Here is a 15,562-nt window from a genome sequence, read left to right as displayed (position 1 = left end):
ACAACCAAATCCCACATGTTGACTTTTGTTTTTTAAATTGGGCGACATGGTGCATTTTTCCAGCGATAGGAAAGAGGGTTTTCGCGCTGTACTTAGAAAACGCTTAAAACACAAACACACACACACAAACGTGACGACAGTATTTAGAACAAAGCGTGGCTTCTATATATGATCATAACTCTGGATTTACTGGCCTGTAATTAAAATTTAAAAACTTTGAAGTCCGAACTTTCAATGTGGCTGAAACAGAGACTCAGCGTGGCTGCAGCTTGTTGCTGTGTCAGCTTACATCAGTCATGTGATCTGGAGGTGCAGCGTGTCCGTGGACCACAGAGGGTTAATAACACTCACCTTCCTTCCATTTCCAGAGTGTAACATCCACCCACCTGTGTAAAAAGCGAAATTCCCATGGTGTTGTTCAGAATGTGCTCTGGCACGATCATAAGCATCGCTTGCTACTGAAAACAAGAAAAAAGCCGTCCTGCTATGGGCTGAACCATTTGTTACTGGTGCAGGGGGGACACTATGCAATATATTCAGTTTTAGCATTTATATTCACTGCTGACTGTAACTACGCTCAAAATGTTAATGCTGTCTTACTTTAATAAACAACACTGTCATATGCAAAACTGGGGTGGCAAGGGATCATTTTAGGGTGGCACTTGCCACCCCATGCCACCCTTCTAGATCCGCCCCTGTGCAGCTCTACTTCAATATATCAAATATTTGTGTCATTCTCAAAACTTTTGGCCATGACTGTACTGAGAAGCTACGAGAGGTGGCCAAAGAAAAGGACGGGTCTTATCCATCAGAGAAAAACCCAACATACACCCACCCCTGCCCAGCTCCTCTCAGGAGACTGAGATGAGTATGAAGATGTCTAGCACATATCAACAGCCGAGGGTCCCTGCCCACGGGGAGCTGAGGGTCCCTGAGGGTCCCTGCCCACGGGGAGGTGATGCCACCCCATCCAGGTCAGTCCTCCTGCAGGTGGATGGGTCTGTGGTGGGGTGATTTAATTGTGGTCAATTTTAATCTATCCTCATGTTTATTTAACAAAAAAGTATTTTTAAAATCTGTATTTTACTTTTGTACCTTCATGTATTTAAAAAAACAGAAGTATTTAGAAAAAAGAAAGCGTGAGACAGCGCCTCCTGCTGGGCCCTCACAGCCAGAACCTTTTTAAGTTAACCTGCATTATTTAAAATAGTTTCTGCTTTTATTTTGTGGACACTCTTTAAGCAATAACTTCTGTTTGACACGAGTCCAAACTTGTGGGATTTTTAATTTTAAGTTTAAACTCAAACTAATCCTGATGAGTTGGATCTTCAGACTTTCAATGTGTGAAGAGGAAGAATGAGCCAACGCGATGAAGGAACAGGACAGATTTATTGAGACGTTTTCATTCACAGACCATAAAAACCAACATCAGCAGGTTCCAGTCAAACATCATTTTAACTGCGGCGCTCGATTTCACATTAATCTTTTACAAAATAAACGAAAGAAGAAGACGAGGCGACTGATTTTAAAGGTTAGTATCCTCCTCTGTACCCGCCGCCGCCTCTGTATCCTCCACCTCCTCCTCTGTAACCACCTCCTCCTCCACCTCCGCCTCCCCTATAACCACCTCCTCCTCCACCATAACCACCGCCTCCTCTGTATCCTCCATATCCTCCACCACCCCTGTATCCTCCTCCTCCTCCATATCCTCCACCTCCTCTGTATCCCCCTCCTCCTCCTCCATATCCTCCCCTGTAGCCTCCTCCTCCTTGGTAACCTCTGCCGCCGCCTCCTCCATCAAAACGCGGCATCTTCGGAGGTCGTGGACCGTCTCCCATCCTGCACAGACACACAAACAGAGGAGATGAGATGTTTGAAGGTCTAAAGTTTGTTTTCAGAGGCGATGTGAGTAATAACAGGATGAAGCAGAGACCCAAAGAAGATCAAAACATCAAAGTTTCATCATAGAGGGAGAAAAATCTGCGATTTGAAAGGATGAACTAAAACGTTCCTTCATTCATGTGGAAAAAGGAAACAGGCAGGCTGCGTTTCCTGTCTGAGGACGTCCGTTACCTCTGGTTGGTGGCCATCATGTTGAGCCCGGCCGCCGACGGTTTGGAGACGTGTCTGATGACGTTCAGGAGCCGCTCGTTGGTTTGGTCCATCTGTCTGATGTACTCCGGGTCTTTGGTCACCTCCACCACCACCGCCTCCAGGGCGGCCCGCAGAGCCAGGATGTTCCCCGCCACCTCGTGAGCAATCGTCAGTTTGATCCTGCCATCATTAAAGTGAAAGGTCACTGAGAGGAGAGCGAATCGCAGTGCCTCAGAGAAAACAGGAAGTGAGTGAGAGTGCTGACGAGCTGCAGGTCGGTCGGTCACTCACCAGTCGTCGAGCTCCACGATCTCTCCGTTAGAGGTCACCTTCTTGCAGGCGAACAGCAGCAGCTGCAGAGGACTGACCAGAGTCATCCCTTTAGCCGAGATCGCTCTGGTTCGGATCTGAAAACAGAAACGTCCCCACCCGAGAGAAATGTTGGCTGTGATGCTGCGAGGGCCGTAAATTCATCTAAAAATTTATTTAGTGAGAAAACCTACAGAAAAAACCACCTGCTGTTGTTAATTTACACAAAAGCAATAATATTCATGTTAAAAGGTGAACGTGGCAGTTTTGGGTTTCACCTTCTCGCCGAAGACGAAGAACGGCGACGGGTAGATCATGTCGTGGCTGCTGAAGGGACAGTTGACGGAGGATTTGTGGATGAGGGCGTTGCGCCCCTCGGTGGTCAGGATCTTCCTCTTCTCTTTGTGGTAGCAGACGTTGGGGTACGAGCCGAAGGTCAGCAGAGAGACCACCACGTCCAGGTTGTTGTCCGGCCCCACCGTGTTGAACATCTGCGTCATGAGACACTCTGAGGGAAACGAAAGTGCAGGTGAGCTCCCGGCCGGTTCAATCAGCTTTGTGTGTCAGGATGGTGCGTTCGGGTACCTTCAGGAAATCCAGAGTTCACCAGGATCTCCTTCAGCTGGACTTTGGCCTCCCAGGTCATCCTCAGAGTCGACATGTTGAGACGTTTGTGGTCACAGAAGCGACTCTCCGCCTCCTCTCCGTTAATCCTGAGCAGAACAACAAGTGTTCACAAACGAGACGTTTCAGGGAGAAAACGACACCTCCTGTTACTCGTGTTGCAGAGGTCTTTTGTAACTTTACCGCTCTACATGTGAAGTTTACCATTTTTCTGATTTAGCTATTCATTTGTAAGAGCACGCGGCACAGACCTGACGTCGTCCCAGGCCTGGAACACGGACAGCAGCGCCACGTGATCCGAGAAACGACTGCCAGCAAAGTTTCTGTGCACGAAGCCGAGACGCTTCCCCTCGTTGATGAAAGGCTCTGGGAAACAGGAGGCGGCCGAGATGGTGCACATCGCATCGCCGACGCTGGAGGGAAACACGAAAATGAGAATTTTTAAAGACGGGACGCTGAGAGAATCAGAAAATCAGCAGAGAGACGGAAAACTGACTGGAAGATGCAGCCCATGATCATCATCTTCCCCAGCCGAGGTTCGATCGGCAGCCGAGCCAGAATCCGCCCCAGAGGGGTCAGCTCGTCGTTGGAGTCCAGAGCGTCCAGCTCTGCAACAAACACGGAGATTACAGTGAAAATAATTCATGTGGAAACTGACGGCAAAAAAAGGATCTTCAAAAACAAAACATAACATGTCAACTTTATGAAGTACAGACAAGAATCAGACCAAAGGGCATAGAACCCCAACACAGGCATAAAAACAGGCCACAGCAGGGCTGATCATTTAAAATCTATAAATCAGAGCGTCAGATCTGTGAGAGGACAAACCAAGACACACAGAACTAAGTTCCCAGCAGCCCCGATAGTCCGTTTCCCTTCAGACCAGGCCTTTCGTACCTTTCAAGGTGTGTTCGGCCTCAATGACGGCGTCCAGTGGCGGTGGCTCGATAGCCTTAGACAGGAAGTGGCCGATGCCTCCGAGTCTCAGCAGTTTGATGCTCAGGGCGATTTCATGCAGCGGAGTTCTGAAGATCTCTGGAGTCATGTGAGTCTCCAACCTGCACAGCCACACAGAGACAGATGTTAACACCCAAACGCTGCAGCCCGCGGCGTGCCGGAGGATCAACGCGCCTTACTTGTCGAATCGAGCGCGGCTGCAGAGGTGGAAGCAGAACCCCGGTCGGACTCTGCCGGCTCGACCTTTCCTCTGCTCCAGGTTGGTCTTGGAGGCCCAGACGGTGGCGTAGTTGGTCATATTGTTGTGGGAGGTGAACAGCTTCACTTTCTGCCTGTTAGCACAGCAAACAGTGCGACCTTTAACCCCTAACCCGCTCAGACGCTGACCTCAGGAAGAGAAACTACACCTGTGAGCGCAGCGACACTTACTTGCAGGAGTCGATGACGTAGACGACATCGTTGATGGTGATGCTAGTCTCGGCGATGTTGGTGGACAGGATGACCTGAAACGTCAGCGTGTGGTTCAGACATGCTCAGTGCATGTAGCACATATCAGACACACTTCATCTCATCCACGTCGGTCATCGTTGAAACGGTTTGAATTCCACAAGTTAAATTTAGGATGAAGCTTTTATGTATTCCTGTCACTGACCTTTCTGATGTCATCAGGAACCGGTTCAAACACCCTCCTCTGCTCCTCTCGAGGTATCTGAGAGTGCAGCGGCAGGATTCGGTACCGGTTGCTTCCTGAAAAGCACAGCATACCAGATTTTTCACAGTGCTCTCGCACGATGAGCAACAACGCTACACAACACCAGCTAAAAACCAAGATCCAAGAAGTCTCTTGCTTTCCACTGCAGTGTCAGGGGGAGTGTTTCGGTCAACAGTCCCCACAGCAGTGACTCTCCACTTAAGGCGTTATTGGTGTTGTGTGGTGTGACGCGTACCGAAGTGTGGGTTGCTCTCCAGGTGTCTCTGCATGGAGTAGATGAGGTTCCAGCCGGGCAGGAAGACGAGCACGGCGCCGGCCACCTGCAGCGTCTCGATGTACTTCAGAAGCGCCTCCACCAGCTCGAAGGACGTTTCCTTCTCATTGATCTGAGACATCGAATGCTTCGTCTCCGGCGTATACTCCGGCCCGCAGATCACATTACAGTTAGTCTGGGGAGAAACGTTTTGCAATCACATGTAATTCTGACGTTCGTCACAGTGCAGAAGAATTTTAAAAACGTTTCTCACGTCGTCGTCTCCTCCCTCCTCGTCTTTGTCTTTCTTCTTTCGGTCCATCGGTGGAGGCACAAACTTTGTCATCTGGATGGAGTCCTCCAGGAAATACTCTGAAAACAAGGAAGAGGTTTTTTCAAACCCGCTGATATAACAATAACTGTTTACTACACTGATTATTGGCTTAAACAGTTTAGGGCAGGGGACCTCCAGGCCTCGAGGGCCGGTGTCCTGCAGGTTTAAGATGTCCTTCATCCAACACAGATGATTTAAATGGCTAAATGACCTCCTCAGCATGTCCTGAAGTTCTCTAGAGGCCTGGTCATCAACTCATCATTTGATTCAGGTGTGTTGACCCAGGGTGAGATCTAAAACCTGCAGGACGCACCACGCTCACCATTACACCCAAACCTCCCGGCTAACGGGTCACCAAACACTTGTATGAGTGCTTATCCTCAGTTTATATTACAGGAAAGTCCACAGACAATCATCATTTTAATGTTTCCACACACAGGTGAGGCCGGTGAGTCGGAGGTACCTTGGACAGGGAAGGTGCGTCCAAACACCTCAATGACGGGGCAGCTGAAGAAGTACTCTCTGAACATGGTGGTGTCGATGGTGGCCGACATGAGGATGATGCGCACGTCCGGGTATGCCTGGACCACGTCTCTGAGGACCACCATGAGGAAGTCCGTCTGCACGGACACACAGAGGGTCAGACACATGGACAGAAGCCCCCGGGGTGTTTTTGGCTCAGTGAGTCCCTAAAAATCAGCGAACAAACAAACTCACGTTGATGTCTCTCTCGTGGATCTCATCGACGATGACGTGACTGATGCCTCTGATTCCTGCTTCCAGCTTCCGCAGAAGAACACCTGAAACACAGAAAACACTCAGATCTACACGGCCGGACCGCCAAATCGCTTCCCCCGCCCAGCGAAGTAACCACGGCTTCGCTGCTTAGTTGCTGAGGCAGCAGCACAGTGGCTTCCATACCGACGGTGCAGAAGAGGATGCTGGCGTGGGGTCGAGGCAGGACGGACTCAAATCGGACACTGTAGCCACAGCTTTTCCCAAGATCCTCTGCTCTCTCAAAGGCGACCCTCTCAGCCACGGACACGGCGCTGATCCTTCTGGGCTGCAGAGAAGAAGAAGGTCAGGGCTGCTGTGCGGAGGTTTACGGAGCACACGGAGCTCAAACACGGATCAGACCTCAAACTGCAATGAAGTGAGCTTAAAGCCGCTTAATGTTTGCTTGATCAACAATACAGAAGACAGGCTGTAAGCTCTCAGGTAAACGAGGCGGGTGAAAGGACGCCTCGGCGTTACCTGCGTGACCACGATGTTGCAGTCCGATGCTCGGCCCCCTTTGATGAAGCGGTCCAGGATGTACTGAGGGACCTGAGTGGTTTTACCGCAGCCCGTCGCTCCTCTGATGATCACCACAGGGCTTTTGTCGATGGCCGCCATGATCTCTTCCTCAAACTGTTTGACGGGCAGCTGCTCGCGCTCCATCAGGATCTGAACGACAGCATCGTTAAGTCTCACGGCACGCTTTCATCAACGCAGACGTAAAGGTAAAGGAGACTGACCTTCTGCAGGTTTTCATCATGCTCCAGCTGGTACTGCAGCTCGTCGTGCAGGTCGCCGCTGATCTGCTCCGGAGGGCACTGAAGGGGTTAGAACGGGGTCTTTACGGAAGGCTTTCACCACGACTCGCTCCGATTTAGAAATCAGAGTTTTGTCAGGAAAACAAAGCACAGAGGGAAGAGCTGCACGACTCTGATGACTGTAAGACACCGAGTGTCTGCACAGCCTGTGGGACTCGAATTAATAACATGATTTCTGAATACCTGCTAATAAAGATCAACGAGCCACAAACTGATCCTACTTTAGGGTTTCAGGGTTCGTGAGACTCACGTAGGCCAGCGGCCCCTCGTCGATGTTGCTGCTGGTCCAGGGGTTCCAGTTGACCTGAGGGGGCGACCAGGGGACGACTCCGGCTCCGGTCTGCCTCTGTGACGGCTCGAAGTACGCCAGCTTCCCCTGAACCAGAGACACCGGGCTGCTGGGGTCTGCAGGCTGGAACATAAAAACCTTCATGTTACTGAATCGAATGTAAACGCTCCGTTTATTCTGACGATGACAGTTTGCTTTGAAGAGCATCACCACATCACATCTGCAGTCCGGTGCACTGAAGAGTGTTTCACTGGTTTCATGCGTACGTCCACGAACATCAGCGCGACAGACTTCAGATTCGTCACAGCACACTGCTTTATTTGCTACGTGCTGCCTTTGAAGGGTGGGTTCGATTGACAGACACTGAACAGCAAGTGCGAACGCTTTCATGCGACTCACCGGTGGGGGGACGCTGACTCCGAGCTCCTGGACCACACAGGCCAGCTGCTGCTGTAGGTCTGGGGACACGTTGACCTCAAACGCCTCCAACTGTGCCAAAATAACAAAATCCTGTTTTAAAAACGAGCTGCGTGATGTGTCGTTCAGTCTCTGCCTGTTTTTAAACGTACAGTTTCTCCCTCCTTCTTCTTGGTGACCCCGGAGTACGCCTCGATGACTCCCAGGTGATACAGCTGTCGCACCAGAGACAGAGCGCACGATTGAGCCGCCAGCTTCTTGTTGGAGCCGTGCTCTCGAGCCGTGATCCCTGCAGAGCAAACCCGGCAACGTTTGACTCACACGAACAACAGAAAGCAACTGGTGTTTCATGGTTTCTGATCACATTTATCACAATTTCTGTAACTTTTCCATCCAGTGTTAATCCGAGAACAGGTTACTAAAAATCGAATTCTTCTCGGGCACGCTCGCACAGAGTCCGGTGTGGTTGCCATTTTGGTTTGTAGCGCTCTCTCTGCGTCCTGTTCTGACCTCTTTCACTGCTGATCATCTAAAACAACTTCAGCATTTAATAGGAAATGTTCTGGAGTCTTACTTCTGCCGAGCTGCTTCACAAAAAGCTGCATCTCTGCTATGAAGCTCCTGCAGACACAAAGACAAACGTCACGGCTTCACTCCTTGTTTCTAGAACAAAAACATCAAACTGCACGTAGACTTAGGAGCTGAACTCACCTGCTGCACTCTCAGGAGGAAGCCTGCATGTTTTTCTGCCAGACTTTGGGATTTTTAAAGACCAATCAACAGCTTTGATTCTCCTGGCTGCGCTCTGCCCTGCGGTGAACAGCGACACCAGAAATCACAACCAGACTCCACCAAGCCCTGAGCTGCACCCATGGGACAGCTTTAGTGCACCTAAACACTGTCCCATGTCTTCCTTTGGTGTGGTTGTGAGTTCTGGCATCACCTCGATGTTCTTTGATGGAGCAGGAAACTCACTCCAGCCTCTGAAAGTAACCTCCTGCCCAATTCACCAGCTGACATTTATCACAGCTCATTTCTCACATTACAACAATTCATCAACTCAAACCAGTCTGGGTTTGTCGGGCTCAGGTTCTAGTTATTCTAGTTGTTCTTGTTTCAGTGCGAGTTAGCTGGTGTCTGTGCTCAGTTCGAACAGTGAGAGCTCTCTGGTGTAGCCGACACACTCTGGAGGTCTCTGGGTTTACAGCAAGTCCAGCAGAAAAACACACAGGAACGTCCTGAACATCAACCACCAACCAACACACGTCAGCTCTGCAGCGCGACACACACCAGCTGGGTCGTATTCAGGCTACTGTCACACATTTATGTGCATAAGGACAAAGAAGACGTGTTTACAGGTGTCTGGGAATACGATGACGGCTGAGCTGAGACCCAGCTGGTGCGTGCTGAAAGAGAATATAACCTTTAAGAATTTCATTCAACGAGGAAAATAACAGGAGAACTGAGACGGCAGCAGGAATAAAGAGAAAGATGTAAAAAGATCAAAAGGAAGCAGGAGATGAAAACAAGAGGAAACAGAAAGAAACAGCAGGAGAAGAAGGGGAGGACATAAAATCAACACGTCCTGTAAAACCCTCGCGCTGCTCTTTGGAGGAAATTATTTTAGAATAATCAGAAATTCCAAGTCTTGTTTTACATAAACTGGCAATTTTTTTATTTTTTTACAAAGAAGATTCAATTCAATTTTATTTATAAAGCGCCAAATGACAACAACAGTCGGCTCAAGGCGCTTCTGAGCGTTACCACCCGTCACTTCAAGGACAGCGCTCGCTCTCTGGGCGGAGTTTCGATTATTTGTGCCGAAGCCCCGCCCCCACCCTGTTGATCAACACTTTCAGCTTACACCCTCACACGTCTCCTGCACATGCACAAAGTTCCACAACAGCTCAGTCTAGAGATGCCACCATCTCTCACTCCTCCCACAACACTGAAGAAACGCCATGTTAAGTTCATTCGTCGCCATCTTTACTGAGAAAACAACTAAAGCTGTTGTAAAGCTTTGCTGTAGCTCAGGCCAAAAATATGATTAGTTCGTGTTTCCCAGTCTGGTTGCCGAGCGGCTCTTTGGGGGCGGGGCCAATCTTTGCCATTATTGTATTTTCCAATGGATTTGATACATTTATGTAGAATCTGTGAGCTGAATGACTAAAATAAGCAGCGTTTATCAGAACGTATCAGTACAATCAGAAACTGAATGTCTGAACATGCAAGATAAAACAGGTGTGTGGCTGAAGGTCGGCTGTGAACTCCAAACCAAATCCAAACTGAAGGGAAACAAAAGACAAACACTTCCAGCAGAGATTCAATCAATTCTCTTCAAATGGAGAAATCAAGTCCTTTGGTCAAAATCACAGTTGCTTTTAGGAAATACTTCTGATTTTTCTTCAGCTAAAGAGAATTATTAAGCAGCTGAAGCTCATTAAAATCACAGTCACACCATCAGCGTTTGTTTCGGCTCCAGCTGTGACCCCTCAGACTGGATCTGGTTTAGAATTTCCAGCCGGTCTAAAAAGCTCTGAGATTCCAGACCTGTTGTGGTCCGGTCCCACTTGGCTGTATTTATACTCAGCACTGGTTTTCTCCTTCTGGAAGAACTGGTTCAGACGGGCCTTGGCGTTCTCCAGAGTCCAGTTTCCGTGAAGGTTAGCGTTCAGATCCACTTCCTCCGACTCCAGAGTCTGCAAACAAAAACACAGGCGGGAGTTCGTTTAGCGAGGGAGAGAAATCATACCTGAAGAACAAATAAGGAAACTCATTCTGGTTCTAATGATGCATCTGCATATTATTAATGGCCAAAGTTTAAAAATAAAAGTAGAAACGTATTCCCCGAGTGCCAGTTTTCTTCATGAAAGCAGAGTCCTCGGAGTGTAAACTTGGCTGGTTGTTCCAAGTTTAGTAAATCTGTCCAAGGTTCTGGTTCAGATTTGAGCTTTAGGGGGACGACTGTAACTTAGGAGCAGCTTACTTCCTGTTAAGGAGCTTAATGTTAACATCACCAATGCTTTTCACTGCACTGTAATTTGGAATTATCTTGTACCGCCTGCGCTTCCTGTTCGTCTCTCTTGGCGTAATACTCCTTCAGGTTGGCTCCTCGGTCCCACTGAGCTCCTCCGTCACTTCCTCCTCTGCCCCAACCCGAGTTTCCTGCTCCTGCATAACCCAGTCCGGTCACTCCTGGAACCGGCCCACTGACGCTGCTGTCCCCTGAGAACAATAAAGAAGGAGAAGCAGAAAGAAGCCGGCTGAATATCTGAACCCGTTTAATCCGACCCGCCTCACCACATTAAAGTAAGAACTTGTGATGTTTGGAGTCGTTAAAGCCACCATGCTGCCGGTACCTTGCTCAGCTTTCACTACCAGGTGAGGTGGTAGAGGACCGCTAGAAGGGAGGTTTCCAAAGCCAGCATCTGCAGCTGCATCAGGTTGATCTGCGATGGGAGCGCTCGCCTGATGGCAGAAAACGTACTTACTCATTTAAAAAAGACAAAGTGAGAGAAACAATCAGTTTTTATCTCTACAGAAAAAAACAGAAGGAAAAACAGGAACGGCTTCCTGACCCCGAGGGCCGGGACCTCTGCTGCGTTCATCTCTCCGATTCGGACCAGATAGTTGACAAAATCGCGGGCGGCGTTGGTCTGCGCGTCCTTCTTATTGGTGGAGTTTCCCATCCCAATGTAGTTGAAGCTATCGACTCGGACCTGCAGGGAGTACGGTGTAAGGTTAACAAAAACCTCACCGAGTGAAACCCCCTGATGTCAGAATGAACGCTCACCTCACACATAAACTTCTGCCTGTTTTTGTTGCCCGCTGCTCGGATGTCGTAGTTTGGAGTCAGCTTCTTTTTCCCACACCAGGCGTACAGGAAGTTCTTGATGTCTGCCATGGTGGACTGACAGGAGGGTCCTTCTCTTCCGTGGACCAGTTAATCTGAGAAACAAACTGCTGTCAAACTCCTTGATATTTAGCTTAGATCTGGCACTTACTGTGAATCATTTGGTTTGGAGTCACAGAGGGATGAAAGTCAGTAAATGTTGCTGAACTGAGGACGGATAATATCACATCTAAGAAATTACTGCAATAACTAACTGGCCAAACTCTGGTAGAAGCCTTGCTGCTGTCTGCTTACCACCTTTTAAGATGAACTTTGGTCTTGCCTGAACACAAACGGATCTTTGATAGTGACTCACTTATGTAAACATGGCTGTACGGATCACTTTACTCAACATAAATATGCAAATTAAATGAAGTAACTCAAACCCAGTCTTGATGGATGCATTTACTGCCCACCGCTAGGATAAATCCCGCTGTCTGCGGTGATTCTGGATACAAACGATAACAGCGTCATTAGCACAGCGGGTTGTTTTTACTGTGGGCTGGATTTCATAAAACACTGTTAGCATTCATTAGATTCAACTCTGTAATGTTTGGCTAGCATTTAACATTAGCCTCAAAGTGTAAAATTAAATTGATGACTTATAATCACGAATTTAAGTCACTTATCTTTAAACTTTCAGTACAATTTATATAAAAATTAGTTTCTGATAAATGCGTGACTGCAGGCTAACGTTAGGCCCCTGCTAGCTACTTATCACCGGAAGTTCAACTCACATCGCGTCGCAAAAAAATATGATTAAATTAAGAAGAAATGCGGGGGAAAATAATCCGAAGTATTTGTACTTACAGCCAGGGCAGAAAATTGCAAAAGCTGCTCCACACTTCAGCAGCTAAGCGCCGGCAGACTATCAGCGTTGGCTTCCTCCGGTTACGCTTCACTTTCGGTTAAAAATAAACGTAACTCCCGGTGCTTCAGCGCCCCCTCAGGCCGGAGGGAGAATCGGCCTCCATCAAGTTCTGTTTCTTCTTCTTCTTTTTTTACTATCTTTTTTTGCCTTTATTGTTCTAACACAGTGGAGAGAATACATGAAAGCTGTGCTCCATGTTCCTCTTTTCATGAACACTTTGGTCAGTCATCTTTACACCAGCAAAACAGATTTGAGCTCCATAGTTATAAATGCCTGTTAAGTATAAATGATCAAAACAGTGAAAGTTTTAAAGCCAGGCCATTATAAACCTTTAGTTTATATTTAGTATAAGTATTAGAAAAGTATAAAAGAACAGAATAGAATAAAAAATAGAACAGAATAGATAAAATATACCGAATTGATATTTTTTTGTATTCAGGCATTAACTCCCGTGAAACCAGCTGATCTGGAGTGTTTTAAAGATGATGTTTCTTGTACATGACAGACTTTAAATAAAACTTCTGTCACCCATCAGTCTGTGTTAACCTGAGCTCCTCTCCTGAAGGCACCAGATATTTAACCTGAAGCACCTGAAGGACCGAGCTCAATAAGATTTATAGATCACCTGAAAACAATAGTAGAAAATGATCTAACAGCCCTACCTGCATCTCTTAGAGTGTTTTATGTTCTTTTTTTGAGGAAACAAATGGATTTTCAGTGGGAACTTGATTTAATTTAGGGCATCTGAGGCAGAAAAAGAGGAAACTAAAATAGTATTTTCACATCGTAAAGACAAAACTGAGTCATTTGGTTCAGGACATTGAAACTTTCTGCATTTAACTACAGAAATTGTAGCTGTTCAAACATTAACAGCAAAGCAACAAACTGCGTGATCACATCTGATGATTAATTTGTTCCAACAGAAGAGACTTCACAGTTTATAATAATAATATTTAGAGTATTTGCTTTAAACCAGGAGATTCTTTAACTGAGTTCAGCTTCTTGTTTAGATTTTTTAACCAGCGCTGAAATCAAACCAGAAAGTTTTGCAATTTCTTCACAAACTTGGCGATAAAATCTGCACTGAAGATTTATTATGACTCAATAAACTAAATGTGTGTGTGTGTTAAGGTGTGTTGGTACGGCAACACAGTCAAACTGGGTGCGACTCTGTGTGTAAGCAGGCAGGGTGTGTGTGATGGATCATAATGTGTGTGTGTGAGTAAGTGTGTGTCTGAGGCTCAGGGTGTGTCTGCTGGCTCACCTGCAGCCTCAGGACACATCCTACACATGGAAACTACCTGAGCAGCAGGAGGAGGAGAAAACGTGCCTGCAGGCGAAAGTCAGGGCTCCACAACACAAAACACAAACACTGTGTTTGCTCCAAACTCAGCAGGAGGTGAAATGTGCTTTCATCTGTGGCGACTGCAAATAAACGTCTGTGGCTGTCTTTGGTTTTTGAATAAAACTCTAACCCCGAGCACATCCTGAACCTTTTATATCTCCCTGAACGCACCACGGCGATAATAACTACAGTAAACAGTTTAATTAAAAGGAAAGAACAAAAAATATTTTTCCTCTTGGAAAAATCTCGATTCCTCATCAGAACTATTCCACAACTTTGATAGATGACCTCATATTTACTGTTTCAAACATACTTTAAACAGTAAATATTTAATATTAGTACTCAGATTTTCTTTAATGTGATATCTTTCATATATTATATAGAATTAATTTTATACATATTTGTATGTGCTTTATGTAAGCTTCCCACATGGTTTAACATGAATTATCACATTTAAGTTATGCTAAGCTTTAACATAAACTTTGTTAAGTTGTATTAAAAATATTCAAATTCCTTATATAATCCCAACTAGTCTTTTAACTAACTGATCACAATGATTATAGTAATAAAGAGATGTTACAAACTGGATCTGCTGGATCCACTCGACTGCACCTAGTGCTCCGATTACCACGGGGACCACCGTTACCTTCACCCTCCACATCCTCTCGAGCTCTTCTCTGAGCCCTTGGTATTTCTCCAGCTTCTCGTGTTCCTTCTTCCTGATATTGCTGTCATTCGGAACCGCTACATCGATCACTACGGCCGTCTTCTTCTGTTTGTCTACCACCACTATGTCCGGTTGGTTAGCCACCACCATTTTGTCCGTCTGTATCTGGAAGTCCCACAGGATCTTAGCTCGGTCATTCTCCACCACCCTTGGGGGCATCTCCCATTTTGACCTCGGGACTTCCAGGTTATACTCGGCACAGATGTTCCTGTACACTATGCCGGCCACTTGGTTATGGCGTTCCATGTATGCCTTGCCTGCTAGCATCTTGCACCCTGCTGTTATGTGCTGGATTGTCTCTGGGGCATCTTTACACAGCCTGCACCTGGGGTCTTGCCTGGTGTGATAGACCCCAGCCTCTATGGATCTTGTGCTCAGAGCTTGTTCTTGTGCTGCCATGATTAGTGCCTCTGTGCTGTCTTTCAGTCCAGCTTTGTCCAGCCACTGGTAGGATTTCTGGATATCAGCCACCTCCGCTACATACTGTAAAACGCGCATTAATCCAAGCACAATGGAACGATTTATTTTAAGTTCAGAAACTAAAGGTCAAAATTCAATAAATGATCCTTGAAATAAATAAAAGAAAGTCCAGAGAGGAATCAACCAAAATAAGAAACACTGGTCAAAGCTGGTGTCTGCGTTTCACTCCCTGGTTATTTAAAAGTTAATAATAATAATTATAGGATCGATGTAATAATGCAGTGTTAAATGTAATGATAACAGGAATATTGCTGACTGGTGAAATCAAAAACATAAACCGGGCCTAAAACTGAGCCGTGGGGGACGCCACCTGTCTATTTTCTTCTGCTTCTGCCAGTCAGGGTCCATCCCAGCCGCAGTAGGCCGAGGTGGGGCACACCTGGACAGGTCAGTCACAGGGCTTTGTGTTTTCTCTAAGGTCCACACATTAGATTGTAAAACCCTCTGACATGACTGCTGCTGTGAATGGTCAGCCTCTGCACTGTTGCTGGTTTAATCTGAACTCTCAGCAGCTGCATGCAGAGTTCACGTTCAGGAAACATCTGTCATGTTTTCCACATCTGGAACAGAGCGCAGATTCACTTCATTCACAGAAATCAGATTTTTAATTCTCCGTCCTGTGAGACGTCTTTGTGTTGTACAAATGCAAATGTGAAGCTCCAG

General features: G+C 46.9%; 1 protein-coding gene across 2 annotated transcripts; it reads right to left on the bottom strand.

The window, feature by feature from the left end:
- Nucleotides 1-1,370: 1,370 nt before the first annotated feature.
- On the bottom strand, nt 1,371-12,437 carry dhx9 (DEAH (Asp-Glu-Ala-His) box helicase 9). 2 transcript variants are annotated; one of them, XM_004573509.5, is made up of 28 exons: nt 12,287-12,437; nt 11,378-11,532; nt 11,163-11,303; nt 10,944-11,052; nt 10,643-10,809; nt 10,135-10,283; nt 8,159-8,205; nt 7,737-7,873; nt 7,567-7,656; nt 7,129-7,290; nt 6,801-6,878; nt 6,538-6,729; nt 6,205-6,346; nt 6,001-6,083; nt 5,747-5,903; nt 5,224-5,321; nt 4,932-5,145; nt 4,637-4,731; nt 4,414-4,487; nt 4,164-4,316; nt 3,925-4,085; nt 3,524-3,635; nt 3,279-3,440; nt 2,989-3,116; nt 2,682-2,911; nt 2,386-2,501; nt 2,074-2,274; nt 1,371-1,839 (listed from the first exon to the last, which is right to left on the bottom strand). In XM_004573509.5, exons 2-28 carry the CDS (start codon nt 11,486-11,488, stop codon nt 1,533-1,535), a joined length of 3,816 nt encoding a protein of 1,271 aa, XP_004573566.1. In that variant the 5' UTR covers nt 11,489-11,532; nt 12,287-12,437; the 3' UTR covers nt 1,371-1,532. The 2 variants fall into 2 exon arrangements, with proteins under 2 accessions (XP_004573566.1, XP_076732763.1); XM_076876648.1 differs by lacking the exons at nt 10,135-10,283; nt 10,643-10,809; nt 10,944-11,052; ... (1 more) ...; nt 11,378-11,532; nt 12,287-12,437 and adding an exon at nt 8,296-8,394.
- Between the last annotated feature and the right edge of the window lie 3,125 nt (nt 12,438-15,562).

The sequence above is a fragment of the Maylandia zebra genome, linkage group LG18 (assembly GCF_041146795.1).
Source record: "Maylandia zebra isolate NMK-2024a linkage group LG18, Mzebra_GT3a, whole genome shotgun sequence".
In the NCBI taxonomy this organism is placed as follows: Eukaryota; Metazoa; Chordata; class Actinopteri; order Cichliformes; family Cichlidae; genus Maylandia; species Maylandia zebra.
This window is presented reverse-complemented; position numbering and strand designations above follow the sequence as displayed.

What these genes read in the sequence shown, in the direction of transcription:
- dhx9 (XM_004573509.5), bottom strand. Translation starts at nt 11,488, where the DNA reads ATGGCAGACATCAAGAACTTCCTGTACGCCTGGTGTGGGAAAAAGAAG. An exon ending in ATGATGAAAACCTGCAGAAG is followed by an intron (nt 6,730 to 6,800) that starts GTCAGTCTCCTT and finishes GCTGTCGTTCAG; the next exon opens with ATCCTGATGGAGCGCGAGCA. An exon ending in TCCACGAGAGAGACATCAAC is followed by an intron (nt 5,904 to 6,000) that starts GTGAGTTTGTTT and finishes GTGTCCGTGCAG; the next exon opens with ACGGACTTCCTCATGGTGGT.